A 15051-nucleotide genomic window follows, 5' to 3' on the forward strand; every position below is an offset into this window, starting at 1 on the left:
AGGATGTGTTTTCCCAGTCACTGCTTTTTTATTTCCTTATCAGTAAACTGCAAAGCATGAAGAAGAGCAAGAGTGTGTCACATCATATAGCAATGAATACAAAAAGTGAAGCCCTTTTTACTATGGTTTGTAATGAAAATGTGGAGTATTCAGAGACCTGGAGAGAGAAGCAAACACTCAGACATACAGATTGGGTTCTCCGGGAGAGGCACCACTCTTTTTTGTCTCATCAGTACCAGTTACTCTTGGGAACTCAATCCCACTGAAACCCTGTGTTCCTTCTCTCTGACATGAAATAACTCCAGGTGAAGACATGCTACATAGTCATTGCTAATGAAGAAGGAGAACCTGCCCACTGTGGACTAGCCCACTCATGATTTCCTGCAGCTCTGCTTTCTTCACTCATGCTTTCTTTCAGTACTGACATATCCCTGTTTGTCCCAATAGAAGAATCTCCAAAATTTAGGCAATGTACCTGATTACCAAGCAAGAGGTTTGTCTTGAGGTGACAGGTTATGCTTGGATGCTTCTCTAGCATAGTGTCTCCTTTATACCAAGACCTTATACCTCCTTTACACCTTTTTTCTTCAGAAGTAGCAATGACTTCCCCCCCCCAAAAAAAAAAAAAAGAATTAAGACCATGCTGCAGGTCACAGAAGTGTGGTCATAAGCTCCTCAAGAAAGTCCTAGTTGCCCCTATACCATGTACTTGCTCTCAAGTCTAATTGTAAGAGGGGGAAACATTGCATACCGATTCTCTCTACTGATAGGCAAGGTACTCTTCTTCCACTGGATTAAAGAGCTAAACACTTCTTTTCATCTGGACTGAAGCTCCTTCTCTGGGAAAGCTCAGCAGGACTGACTTGTTAATAGGAGCAGAAAATTTCAACGTGAAAGCTGTCTTCTTTTTCTCTCAGTTTCACAAATATGCTGTACATCTGAACCTTCCACACTCACTTCTTCCAACAACTGTGGAGTTCTGGTTTTGGTAAGAAAAATAGCAGATCCTGTGTTTTCAGTTTACGCAGCTGCTAACTTGCAGGGACTGACAAAGATCTTATTTCTTTATACACTGTGTTTAACTTTTTTCTGCAGAGGATTTAATTCAGCTCATATTTCAGCAGTTGGAGAAAACCACTAAGTTCATCCTGCACCCGGCACTGCAGGTGATTATTTTTAAAATACACATTTGTGCTGTTTGTGGTGCAATGGATTCTCTCTTGCTTAGTGAGGCTTCTGGGCACTACAGTAATAAAAAAGCAAAATATGGAGTGGAGAGTTTGTTATTAAAGTCTAGTAACAATCATCACTGAGCAGTTACTCTGCTGTAGGGCTGGCTGTCTCTTCTTTCCTCGGTAGTTCAGGCGGTTGAACTCCTCCATGACCTGCAACATGGTCTTTCCTTTGGTCTCTGGCATCACCAGGAAGACAAAGATAGCCATGGACAGACAGTATGTCAGGAAAATGATGAAGCAGAAACTACCAAGACCTTCCTATAGGAAAAGAAAGAGACAAAATGTGTTCATATAAATTTATCTAGATTCCTTTCTCTTCTCTGGTTTTGTATTTACTAAAAAACTTGCTCAGGGACTCAGTTCGTGTCAATCCTGCTTGTTACCACCTGGGGAAAGGTACTGAGTGGTAAGATGAACTAATTCTCCTTTCCTGTTTTAAGGAGGAAAGTTGTATGCTCAGCAGACATTGAATGTCATTGCTTGACAATTCAGAGAAGTGCTGAACTTCAGTTACTCTTCCTTTCTGCTCTGTCCTTCTCAATGCTAGACTGGGGAAGATATGTAGCATGTTAGCTCTGTCCCTCCTTGCACCGTCCAAAACTGCAAAGGCTTTAATTTCCTGCTACTTACTAGTGCTGGGTGAGATCTCTGGGACTGCCCATTTTCCACATTAACCCCAAAGGAGATGCACATACAGGACAAGGGGGGAAAAGAAGGGAGCCCCTCATGACATTCAAATGATGCCTGACAGTGTTGGTGCCTCTGTCACCGCTTCCGTGTTTGCCAGTATAACACTCTAACTGTGTGTAGAGTTAGCAGCATTTAGTGGTTTTGCTACGCTTTCACTAGATATTTGGGTAAAAAGAAAGAGGCCATCAGAACTGCAATTAGTTTGGGCTCTGTCCTTTGCATGAAGTGTTGAAAAAGAGAAGTATGCTCTGGGTTCAGTAAGGGTCTAAGCTCCTCTGAACTGAAACAAAACACCCTACTTTGCTTACCACAATGAAAGGGAACAAAAGTCCAAGGATGAAGAGTTGGATCCAGTTTGTAGCACCATTAAAAACATAAGCAGCCGGTCTGTATGATTGAATAAATATTTCTGTGGGCAAGGGGCATAATACTCCAGCTGGAAAAAATGTTGGAGAAAAAAGGAAGTTTAGAAATTTTGCAAGATGCTTCTGTAACTCACACTTCATATTGCTACATAAGTTAATGGTTTTAACTGACCTGAAAGTGTTTGAGATGCTGCTTGGCTCTTCAGGAGGAAGGCATGTAGGAATGCAATATGAAATGAAGTTTTACCTCCTACCACAGTATGGAGGAGAACATCTACCCCTGCGCTGAACCAGGAGTAGGGATTCATGCTAACTGTGGAACAGCTATGCCTGGGACCTCTCCTAAAGGCTGCAGTGAGGAAGCAATGAGTATATGAAACCATTCCAGTAGAAAATACTAACCTGGCCCAATGCCAAAGCTCATGATGAAAATAAAGATGAGTGCAACAGAGCAGTACGGTACCCAGGAAAAGGAATCCTATGGTAGGAAATGAAAAGCAATTAAAATCAGAAATTAAAATTTTATTTATCCAGCTCCATTAGAAACATTCATCACTCTAAGTATGTCAGTGTTTCCTCTACTTCCAGAAACTTCACAAGGAGATAATTTTGGCAGTGATCATGGTTGTATAAAGCTATTGGCTTTAATCTGCAGGTACATGGCTGGGAACAGACCTCTGTTAGTATGACGGTTAGCCCCCAAAATACTTCTACTACCACTAAAAAGTGATTTGGGGGGAGGGAAATAGTAATGATATCTGCCATACAATAAAACATGAAGACGGGACACTTCTCTAATGTGTAAGTGGGTCTTACCTGTAGTGAAAGCGTGACTGTGAGGAGGCCTAAAGCCAAGGCCATAACAGTGTAGCTTTTCCACAGCAGTGTCTTCCTCCCTGCACGCTCAATTAGGAAACCCTGCAACCAGGAGGACATGCTCTCAGCTCCAAAGGACAGACCTTAAAGGCAGGCACTGGTGAGCTGCTCCAGTAGCTGCCTTCACCAGCCAGGCAGGGGATCTCTGAAGAGTTGGGGACTGGAATGTGGTACCTCCTCTGGGAGGGTGAGTAAAGACATCTGGGCGGACTGAGCAGGAGCAGGAGCTGCAGGGAGCAGGGGGAAGGTGGGGAGGTGCAGGGCTGCAGGGAGCATTACCCGGGCAGAGGAGGCCTGAGATGGCACTCTGCAGGCAAAGGATAGCCAGGGAGGACAGCAAAGTGGAAATGTTAATTGCCATGAATCCTACAGCCATGGGTCCAACTGACAAGTGGACACAGGGACTGTCATCTGCCCTTCCTACAGAGGGGAATTGGGACTCCCAAGGCTGGCTCAGGCTGGGTCATGATTTTGAGGGAAAGACTCTCCTGTCCTCCCATAAATAGAATATAAATGCCCATGTTTGCAGGGTGTGTGCAAATGATTTTATGTGATCGGTGCAAAGTACTACAGTTGATTTGTTGCAGAAGTTTGATTCCTGAAGCTCCATTTACAGTAGTTCTAAACATTGAAATGAAATTCAGCTGAAGAGCCACTTACACACAGAACTGTGGTGAGGATCTCGGTGATCCCAACTCCCAGGGAAACATAGTGGGTTTGAGTAGGGGGGATTCCAGCCTTTATAAAGACATTGTATGCATAAAAGTAAACCTGGAAAGAATAGAAATGTGTGAAGGCTGTACCCATGTGGTCATGTTTACACTAGCTTCTGTCTTTTTTGATAGAAAATAATTAATCAGGCCTTAACAAAAGAGAAAATCTTCTTATTGATTTCAGTAACTGATCTTCAATGTTTTCACGAGGTTTATTTGTGCAGAACAGCTTTTACTAGCAGCTCTGTCTTGAACTCAGTAACAAATACAGCCTTTTTCTTCTTTTTTGCTTGCTTTTAGCACTGCCTTTGTCTTATGTTACAGGTTATAATTCTATCTGACATTTTTCACATGTTCTAGGATCTCATGTACTTTGGATGAGGAGAATACAGAAATGTGGACAGTACCTACTAAGCAAATGGCTTAAATTATCTTTCTATATCATCTTTAAGCCTTTGCAGTGATTTTGATAGTCACTATTTTTCCAGATGTAAGCACTCCTAAAGCATAAGAAATTCCACTGTTAATATGCTCAATTTCTACTGGTCCTTTGTGGTATAGTTGCTGCACTAGTGGGGGTAGAAAGGAGTCTTATGAACCTTGAGGTCTTTCTGAATTTGCAAAATTAATCTGGATTTGAAACTTTTATGCTTTTACTATAAGTTCATTTTATACAATAACTATTCCAATACTCAATACTATCTATCTATTGAAACATAGATAGAGATATTTCCAGAGAAAAGGTATATTAGAGAGTATATATCAGTAAGTGTCAAATATATTACTGGGATGTTGTAATTGTCTATAATCTGAGAAAGTGCAAAGTTAAAGGATTTAGAAAGAAACCCAAAGAGGTAAGAGTATGGAAATGAACTGTCAGTGTACATTACAAACTTGACTCAGTTTGTACTGAAATGGCTGAACAATTTTGGGCAGTGCATTCTGGAGTTCAGAGACCCAGAGGAGGTTATGCTGTTCTTTACTGGTTCTGTATTTGAGATTTTATTTTATCCCCTTCCATTCTCTTATCATAACAGGGTAATCCATAGAGATGCCTTCTGATGACACTTGCTAAAACACAGTTCTTGATTTATCCCACATCCCAAACTTCCATGGAGAAAGATTATAATAAACAGTAACAACAGATCCCCTCCTTACAGCCACTGTTGCAGTCAGCATTTTACTACTCGTTGCAAAGCTTACTTTTTGCCAAGAAACTGTAAGCAATCTAGAAAGCAGGGAAAAGTAGCACACATACCACATTGACGCCAATAAACTGCATGCATGAGGAGACAAGGAAGAGAGTGATGAGCTGCCAACGGACAGCTTTGTCACGAAAAAGATCACAAACGCTCTTAGCCTTGTCCCCACGGATGGCTTCTTGCTCTGCCATCATGTCATCTATTTCAGCCGTATGGTCACCGTCTCCCCAGAGTTGCCTCACAGCTGGAAGGAGAGGGAGAGAGAAGACGACTCCTGGCCCAAGCTCACCAGCACAGACATGAATTCAGAGGATTACTTCCTGCCTTGGAGTGTGTCTTATTTGAGCTTCAGGCTCTTTGCTTGTGTGAACTTCCTAGAGATCTGGTTTAAGATTTGACACAGATCCAGTTCATTGCTATCTATTTTTACCCATAAATCTTAATCACGACCTCACCTTTGGTCCAATAGCTGCTTACAGTGTTTCAATGTAAATCACACCTAAATTCTTACCAATTCTTCCCCAAATACCCTCCTGCTAAAGGTGCAGTTCTAGGGCACACAGCAAAACACAGACAAGGAAAAACGACTCCTACATTAAAAAATAAGTCTACATCCAAGAAGTTATCTCTTTTGATAGTTAAAAACCCACAATGGCTGTTTCGCTGTTTATGTCAGTAGTTGCTGTTAGGGTTACTGAAGAACTGGAATGCTTACAGATATGGCATGACAGTAAAGAGCATCCCTTTCTTACAGAGAGCCAGAAGGTACCATATCCCCACCCCGACTGTTCAGGGCAGAATCTATATGGATGGAAATACAAGTTCTGTGTGATCACGTCCCTCGGAGGATCCTGGCAGAGGGTAAGGGAAATACTAGTGCCAAGAGAGCACTAATATCAAAACAGAAGAGGCTGTCTTTCATTAGAGCTGAAGGTGATTTCAGAGCCAAAAGACTGATAGTCTTTTTACCAACTGTACCTCTCTTCCAGGCTCATGTGGGGCTTTACTGTATTTTCCACTTCCATTTTTTGCTAAAATGAATGCTTTGTGATCCATTTCCTTACCTTTCATGCACCCCTCCTTGTCCTTTTTGTCAATGAGCAGGTAGCGGGGAGAGTCTGGGAAGAAGGGGAGGGTGAGAAGCTGAATGAGGGCAGGAAGCGCATTGGCTGCCATGAGAAAAGGCCAGAGAGCAACTACTCCGAGGACTTCTCTGAAACAAAACCAGCAGAGAGAGAGGATCTGAGTAACCATGTGCACTGGCCATGTGAGCAGACGCAGGGTGATCCCTCGGCCCTGCTGCATGTGTCCTGGCAGCTCTCACCCAGGAGTCTCCAGCATTTCTCAGCCCAGAAAAATGAAAATCTCAATGGGAAGCAGAAGGGGAGAGCAGAGCACTGCTGCCTGTAGCACACGAATTACACAGTGTTGCCACCTGTTGCTCAGTGGTGAGTGCAGCAAGGCTAACTGCATCCTCCTGCAGCAGCTGAAGGCCCGCAGGGTTGAACAGTGTCCCGGCACAAGCGCTGAAGAAAGAACCCACAGTGGCTGATCCCTCTGTTTCTGATCCAAAGAGTCTCAAGTTACAATGAAGACAGGGTCCATGGGTTATCAGCCTGGTACTGACTGCCCAAATAGGAGCCGCTGAGTTTTCTGCAGCTTTGAGAACACTGTGGCCAGAATGACATGTGGCTGGGAATGGGACGGACAATCTTTGGCACAAGACAGGCAGAAGGAGCCTGTGCTGGGGGGAATGAATCTACCATAGGTTTCTGGTTTTTCTGGTGTGTGTGTTTGATGGGTGGGTGTGCCGATTTGTGTCTATTTTCAAGAAACATTGGATGGATCTGACATTCCCTGCTCCTTCTAAAAAAAATAAAAATTAAAGGTCAGTTCTTACAAAATATGGATTTCTTTCAATCCCATTGAAATCTGTTAAAGTTTTTAATCATCTGTATTTTGATCTGTCTTTGCTAGGAAGCAACAGTGTTCTTCAGGATTAAATATTTTGTATGATTTCTGTTTCCCATTCACTTAAGTCAGGAATTTAGGCTGAGCTAATTCAGTTTGACTGCCTAGGATACCCTGAAAACATGTCTTAAAATAGTTGCTGATTTGCCTGTCCATAGGCTTGCATTGACATATGTGTGTATTTTAATAACAGAAGAAATAAAATAGGTCTCAGACCCCCTTACCTGAGACCCAGAGCAAATCCTACAAACTTTCCGACGGCAATGGCAGTAGAAGCTGTTATGGCAATCAGCCCACGGAGCTTCCGTGGGGCACATTCCCCAGCATACATGAGATGGATATTCAGAGCTAAACCTGCAGTGACAAATGACTGTCAGGGCAATTCAAACTCCCGTAGGTCTGGTGTTTTGGAGGGGACCATTATGGGCAAAGCATATAGGGTTAGGCTCTGAGATACTTTTTTAACCATGTTGAGGCTGTGTCTGCCTGACATGAAGCATGTTCCCAGTACCGTGGCCTTGCGTCTTTGCTAAATATTTCACTAAGCAAGTATATTGCCCTGGGAAATCTGTTCTTCATCAGGCTGGCCTCTTACAATGTTTCCTACAGCCACATACACAGGATTGCTATTGCTCCCTTTAATCTCAGATTATGTATTTCAGCCTCTACTCAGGACACTATCTGCCTCATTTTGTGCTTGAAACCAACAAGTTAACAAATGCTGTATATTCCATTTGCTCAGTGAATTAATTAATATTTATCCTCTCTCTTAATTTTTTTTGCTGGTTGGTATTATCTTTATCCAACTGCTCAGGGATCAAAACCACTGGCAGAATGTAACCTTCTGAGGCATCTGGAAATCAGAATTGCCCATCTTGAAAACCATTCCCTTGTCTGTAATACGAAAGGCAGTATCAACCACAACAAGCAGCATCAGAAACAACAGAGGTCAGCTTTCTATTGAGTGAGCATGCTCCCCTGAAATATTGCATGTTTTGGCTTTATCACAAGTTGGTAGTACTTTTTATATGGATTGGATGTAAAGATAAAAGAATGAAAAATGGAGATGTCACACATGATTAATTTAATTATGTTTGTGTTTTCTTATTTAGTTAAAAATGCATTCAGCAATCTGTAGAGTTTGCTAAACATCTGTGATCCATGTACTCAGTCTGGTAAATCCTTGTGACCCTCAGTCACTGCTGTCCCAACTATTTAATACCATAGGTAGGAATGCTAATTTACCTCCACATACTCCAGAAAATAATCTTCCAGCGATGATCATCTCAAAGGATCCACACAGCCGGCTGAGTCCCATCAGAGTTGCACTCAGCAGAGCAGGGATATTGGTGAACAGCATGGCCTTCTTCCTGGAATTCATTTAAATTAATGTGACCATAAATATTGTCCATGTGTCACTCACAGCCTGACAGAAGTGGCATTGAATTGTACCATGGTTAAAGACTCTGTACCGGCTTCTGAGATCAACTGCAGTGAAGTAAATGGGAAATGGGAATAGGAAAACTTTGTCATGGACTGATAAGCTAGTTGAAGCTTTTGATGCCTCTAGTGGGGCCAATACCTACACTGAAGAACAAGCTTTGTGAGCGGTTGTCTGTGAAATTCACTTTAAAATGCATGCACTCCTTTGTGATTTCTCTGGACTGGATTCGCTTTGGAATTTATAGGGAAGAGGGTATGATTTTCTTTGTGATCATTGGCAGATTTTGTCATTCTGTTTCTTCACCGAACTGATCCTTCATCTGAAGCAGCTCTGGGCTGCTCACAGTGCCACTTTACAAGCAGTGTTTCTCCCAAGACACAGTCGCTTATTTTTGCAGTTGTGGGTGTAAACAGAAAGACTAATGTAATCATTATTCCTACCTTCCAAATCTAACAGACAAATATCCAGCAGACAAGGACCCCAGAAGTCCACCGATGCTGTAAATGGACACAACAAAGGACCACATCAAAGTAATCATCTCTTCACTGGGAGAAGAGCCAAACCTCTTCAGCCAGGTCTCACGGATGAAACTTTTGATGTACTTTAAAAGAAAAACAGAAACCAATGGACTCAGTCAACATGTTTTTGCATAATTGCACCTCTTTTTTACTTCTCTTACCTACTTACTGGTCTTTTTGATATATTTCTATCAACACCTTGGTTGAAATCTTAGCCCCAGTGAAATCAAAGGGAATTTTGCCACTAACATCCCTGGAGTTAATGTTTTAGCAACAAGGTGCAATGAATAAATCAATTAATAAATAGATCAATATTAAATACCAACAGTGAGTGCCACTAAGAGGGTGGCACATTGGTCTTTTGTTTATGTGCTAAACCCTGATTGTTTTGCTACCCGATCTTCCCCTCCCTTCCTGCTTGAGTGTCTGTCTCTCTTGTCCACCTGCTGCATCCTGTCTGACGCCTTGGGTGAAATCCAGGTTTGACTTCAACTGACTTCAGTGAGATCAGGATTTGTCCCACAATGTGGCCCCATTGTGGGGTCTCTCTGACCTACTGTTCATAACCTCCATGGCACCCTTATTCTTGATGAGGGTTCCCAATGTGGTGATAGAATGAGCTCAATGTCCTCAGCACCGTTCAAGATGACAAACACCTCCCCTAATTTTCCTTTCCCAGCTGCAGGTATCAGTGCTGACCTCAGCTCTAGAGCTACAGTCCTTCCCCGTCCTATTTCAGCTTACACAGTCAGTTAGACCTAGTGTGTGTGGCCAAGGACATGGTTCAAAGGACTCCCTGAGCACTGGAAAGAGGAGAATGTCCTGTGAGCAATCCAACTCAGTAAGGGGAAAATGGCTGACTTTATAGATATCACTTATCCTCCCCTTTCCCAGTTCTGTCACACCAGACAGAAGTTAAAACCCAATGAAACACAAAAGCAATAGCAGCTACTCTTAGAACCAAGAAACCACAATAAGTCTAGTTTTGAGAGCAGAAGTGGAAAAGTTAGTGATTGCAAATAGAGGCGGGAATGCATGAGAACATTGAAATCCATGCTGGTAGCTCAATTTTTTGAGCTGTCCATGCTTACCTCAGCAGGAGAATTGATAATGGAGACCTGCAACCCGTACTGGAAACCTCCACCAATGCCCAGGACAAAAGCCAGAAGGAAGAGATTGTAGCTCATTTTCTGGCAGGAAATAAAAACAGCGAACAAAGCTAGTATAGCTATTCAGACATGTCCTGTTTCACCTTCAGGAACTCTTACAGCTTGAGCAATGTCACGCACCTGCCTCCTCTGAGACCAAGCGCAGAGTGCAATAGAAGACCACAGCTACTAAAGCACAGGACAGTGAGAAATTTGAGGAGAGACAACGCTCGTAGCTGTCTCCCAGAACCCAGTTACACACTTCAGTGCTTCTGTCTTCAGCTTTGGGCATCTTAATCTGCACTATCATAGGGTAACTAGTTGTGGGAGCATGGTGCAATGTGCAAGCATTATGTGCATGATTTCCATCTATTTGTGCTTCCTCCTCCTCCTTTCCCACTTGTTATCTCACCTAAATGAATATTTTGCTCAGTGACTTGGCTGAGACTAGATAAACATTCAGGGATTGAAGGGCATTCCTAGTTTCATAGTTTATTCACCATTTCTTAGAACTATATCTGATAGGAGGCTTAAGAATACCCCCACAATATAGTACTGCGATACATGCATACCCCATCCGTCGCACTGCAACTGCTCTCTGTTATTGAGTGTCCTAGTGATATTCTGTCCAGCAATGATGGCTTGATGCTGCACTTCTATCTCTAGAACAGATCATATTCAAAGGCAATGATGAACAATGACTGCCAAACATTTACAAGCTGATTTCTAATCAGATGAATGCCATTGCTTGAATGGGCATAAAATTTATCCATTTTGCAACATTGTTGGCTTCAAAGGAGTCAGCTCGGAATAAATTTGGTATTTGGCACATTCATATATTAAATGACAACAATCTCCTGTTTGTCAAAGCACTAGGAGGAAATAAGATTCACAGTCTCTACTACTAGATATCCCCACTATCCTTCGTACTACGAAAAAGGCCTCACATCAGTGCAAAACTTCCCATCAGCAAGAAAATCCTATGCTAAGTGCAAATTTTATATCGCACCTGCAGCAAATTTCTTAGTCTCATCCTCATTCTCTATTATAACACCATTGCTTGATTTTTCTGTTGCATCTCTTGGATCATTTTTCCAGTCTAATAGATTTTAAACGTGGGAAGATTTTTTTTTAACTTAATATTCATCCTAAAATTGCTTTTTAAAAATATCTTTGTATTACCTTTTCTGGGTATCTGTTCCTATACTTTCTTGACTGGAAAGGATTGTTTTCCATCCTTTGGTGTTTACATCTTTCAGATACTTTGTTATTCATAACTTCTTTATTGTGGAGGACTTTTTCAGTCTTCCAGCCCTCCTCCATCTATTAAATCATGCAGCATTTTTTTGTTGCTCTGCTCTGAACTCCCTTGGTTTGTCTTCCTCTGTTATTGTATCAGCCATTAAATATAAATGTGCTTTCAAATCCAATTTTCTTTGCTTTTTAAAAATAATTTCTTGCAAGATATTTGATATCTCAGATATGACTTCATACTATTATTTTAACCACATCTGATTCAGATTTACTTTTCTTTCTGTACTTAATTTATACAACAGGTATTTTAGAATAGCAGAAAGGAAAAAAATATGTACCACAAAAATTCTATGTGGAAAAAAAAAAAAAGAGAAACATATACCAACTTGCATGCAAAGGTAGTCATCTCAGCTTGCAGGCTAGGTCTTTCCTGATGCTTTCTTTGGTTACTTTGGAAAAAGTCACTCTATATATAGAGAAAGAGATAATATTTTAACACGTGATTTCATTCTTTCTCACTGTTTAGACTCCCTTTGGTTTGTCATGAAGTTCTTGCTATTTGGTTTGTCATTATTGTGTTGGTTACTGATGAAACTGTGGATAATTTTGGTGAGCTGTGAATTTATGCCAGGTCACTAGGGAAGAGAAGCTCCAGCAGCAGCTGACAGGCAATAAGAGCTACAGGAGATGAGTAAAGGACAATAAAAAAGGCACTGGTGGAAGCCAAAGTCCAGGGACTGGCACAAACTAGAGTGGACTGGCTTGGACTCCCCAAGTCATAGGTTGGGTAATCAGTTATCACATTTAAAGGAAAAGTTCCTGACTGCTATTTTGAGCCTCAATACAGCAAAGCCTTCTGAAGCCTGACTTGACCAAGCCTGGCTAAGCCTGTGCATTCAACTCTTGAATTACGGGGTCAGTTGACACTTTAAAAGTAATGGCCATTGCCTGACAAGCCTGTGTCCCTATAATATATGCTAGATGCTAGGAAAGCTGAATGTCAGTTTTAAATCCTGACTGTAAAATAAATAAATTACCTCTTTACTTTTATCCATAATTCTCAAAGGGCCTCTTTATCTAGCAGTCTCCAAGATGGTTCTGTTAAAAGGCTTTTACAAGTTATTCAAACAGCTTAGGGGGAAATTCCTTCTCCTCATGACTGGCTGCACTTGGTGGTTCCCCAGGCTAGGATGCTTTGTGTCTTCGGTGTCTGGAAGAATCCCAACTGGTTAGACGGGGACTGAGCGGTGTTGGAAGTGAGAGGTGGCTTGTGCAGAGAATTGTTTGAGGACAGCAGCAGCAACTATTTCTCTCTGGTGTTGATGGTTATTAATCAATCCAACAGTGCATGGTGATTTGATTTGTAAACTATGAACTATGAGTCTCTGAGGATCATATTTCAAAATGTATTTGTGCCTAACACTTCACATGGTAAGAAAATTGACCTGAACAAGTGTCATATATTTTTTCAGTTGAAGGTGTTTTAATTCAGTAACAATTAACCAACTTGTTAAATGCTTCAATTAAAATGTAACCAATTAGACCAATTAAAATGTAACCACTATTTGTCTTTGCGTAATCAGTCTAAAGACACCTGATTTCAGGCCATAGTCAGAAAAAACGCTGGAAGTTGGAATTAGTGTTTTCTGACACATGTACTCGCAGGACTGGCTCTGAAACTCGGGAAGTCAAGTAAATGTGTATCATTTCTGAACAGGCGTGTTTCATACTGTCAGGTGCAAACAGCCTCCGTCCTTCCAGGGCTCTGGGGAAGGGCGCAACAATACTGACTCATGGGAGTAGCTACAAAGGTGACCAAGGTGAGGACCTCTGGACATTGGAGGACTTCTCCCAGTTTTAACCAATTCTTCTCTGACCTGACGTCCTGGCAGTTTATGCCAGGCCTCTCCCTCTGCCCAGGCAGTCTCTTCAGTCCATCCCCTGCTTCCTAGCCTGCATCTTCACTACTGCCTTGTCTTCTTTCCTTCACTTCTGTCTCCTGTCCTTTCTCTGATCCTCACCAAAGGCATGACAATATTTTGATACCATCATGATGGTACCAGCACTTTTTGCTTTGACTGTGTGTTTTACTCTTTCCATCTGCCCCTCACTGCTCTCTCCAAACTATAGAAATTAAAGGTATCATCTCTGCAGTTCCCAGCTCCATGGAGTCCTGCTCTTGATTGTCTCATCTCAAAATCTTGCGTATTTCAAAATCTCAATGTTGTCCAAGAGCAGAGATACCTGCTCTTGCCCATGTCTGTATACGAATGACTTCTAAAATAGCAGCAACCACAAATGAACAAAAGCTTAGTTTTATTTTTCCTACGTTATAAACCTTAGGTAGTGAAAGATAGTTCTTGCACAGACTCCTCTTCTGAGAAATAGATCTGATACTCCACTCATGCCCAGCATGACAGTAATACACTCCGGAAATGTTTACAGTCTTGTCATACAAAAATGCTGTATTTTTTAAAAAAGGTAGTTAAAAAATATACTGAAAGAAACTTTAACTACTTATTTTGAAAATGTACCTGTTCTTCTTTGCTGCAACCATCAGCAGTGCTGTGACTTTCATACAAACAAAGCCAAAAGAAAAGAGATGGCTTGATTATGATTTTGAGAAGAAACTGGAAGAAACTTCACCAGTCAACCCAATGCCTGTGAAAGGCAACATTAAATGAGGAGTGTTGCCCTGTTCTGTACCAGGTTAGCTAAAAAGAATCAGTATCACATCTGGGTCTTTTCCAATATGCTCTATGGAGACAACAAGAACATGCTGCAAAGAACGTTCTGCTGTGATCTAAATCTCCACATCCAAAATAAGCTGCTGCTGTAAAAGCTCCTCATCACACTCTAACCTTAGCAGAGTGTGGGTGTAAAACCCTACAGGATGCACCAGCAGTGTCCGTGAGAGCAGTACAAACTCAACTAGAGAATTACTTGTGCTTTACAACATAGGACTGGAAGACAACAAACAAGCCATGAAGAAAACCAGTTCAGAATAAATAGTCTGCAAAACAATGCCCAAAAGTCAGTTGTATAATAAGCCACTTAGGAAGTACTAGAAGCTTTCTTCCTAATCCATCTGTCACATGTTTTTATAGCTGAAAATAATTAACTGCTCACTATTGCTCAACAAGTAGGGGTCTATTTGAAATCACTTAATAACAGAAACAACAGGAGCACCAAGACAAGGTACTGAGAATTTCATCTGGTGTCTGAAAACAGAACTTAATCGTATTAATTTCTGTGTTAGAGAGCCCAGATTCAGGGGCAAGGAAAGAAAGGCTTGAGATGGAAGTTACTGTTTGGGTGGAGCAGAAATATAGAAAAAATTCAGAAGAAATTTTGCTAAAGCATTGCATGGTGGTGTTTGATGATAAGAGAATAAGGCATCATTCTGTCACTCTCTAATATGGATTCTAAAATATGTATGTGTTCCTTAGCACTAAAAACAGAAAACAGATTATTAAACTTTTGTTGCGATTTATCAGTTCAAGTGTACCTTTTCAAAGTGAACTTAAGAACCTAAGAGTAATATATTGTCCCTAACTCTTCTTCTCTCTCTGTGTCCTTGCAAGAGAATATAGCCACTGCTGAATTTCTCCCAGATACCATCCTCCTTTCTTCTG

The 15051-nt window shown here is 41.4% G+C and overlaps 1 protein-coding gene across 1 annotated transcript; it reads right to left on the reverse strand.

Moving 5' to 3' along the window:
* Nucleotides 1-1286: 1286 nt before the first annotated feature.
* Nucleotides 1287-10201, reverse strand: LOC104072092 (solute carrier family 2, facilitated glucose transporter member 11-like). The gene is made up of 11 exons (XM_009578091.1): nucleotides 10106-10201; nucleotides 8937-9097; nucleotides 8298-8422; nucleotides 7277-7406; nucleotides 6146-6294; nucleotides 5138-5325; nucleotides 3827-3937; nucleotides 3107-3208; nucleotides 2693-2768; nucleotides 2234-2361; nucleotides 1287-1493 (listed from the first exon to the last, which is right to left on the reverse strand). Exons 1-11 carry the CDS (start codon nucleotides 10199-10201, stop codon nucleotides 1287-1289), a joined length of 1473 nt encoding a protein of 490 aa, XP_009576386.1.
* Nucleotides 10202-15051: the final 4850 nt, after the last annotated feature.

Source organism: Fulmarus glacialis, unplaced genomic scaffold (genome assembly GCF_000690835.1).
Source record: "Fulmarus glacialis isolate BGI_N327 unplaced genomic scaffold, ASM69083v1 scaffold41155, whole genome shotgun sequence".
Lineage (NCBI taxonomy): Eukaryota > Metazoa > Chordata > Aves > Procellariiformes > Procellariidae > Fulmarus > Fulmarus glacialis.

Bases quoted from the DNA above. Each gene is read 5' to 3' on its own strand.
- LOC104072092 (XM_009578091.1), bottom strand. From the start codon at position 10,201: ATGAGCTACAATCTCTTCCTTCTGGCTTTTGTCCTGGGCATTGGTGGA. The intron at 8,423-8,936 runs GTAGGAATAATG...AATGAATTCCAG, and splicing joins TTGTCTGTTAGATTTGGAAG to GAAGAAGGCCATGCTGTTCA. The intron at 1,494-2,233 runs GTAAGCAAAGTA...CTTTTCCTATAG, and splicing joins TTTTGTTCCCTTTCATTGTG to GAAGGTCTTGGTAGTTTCTG.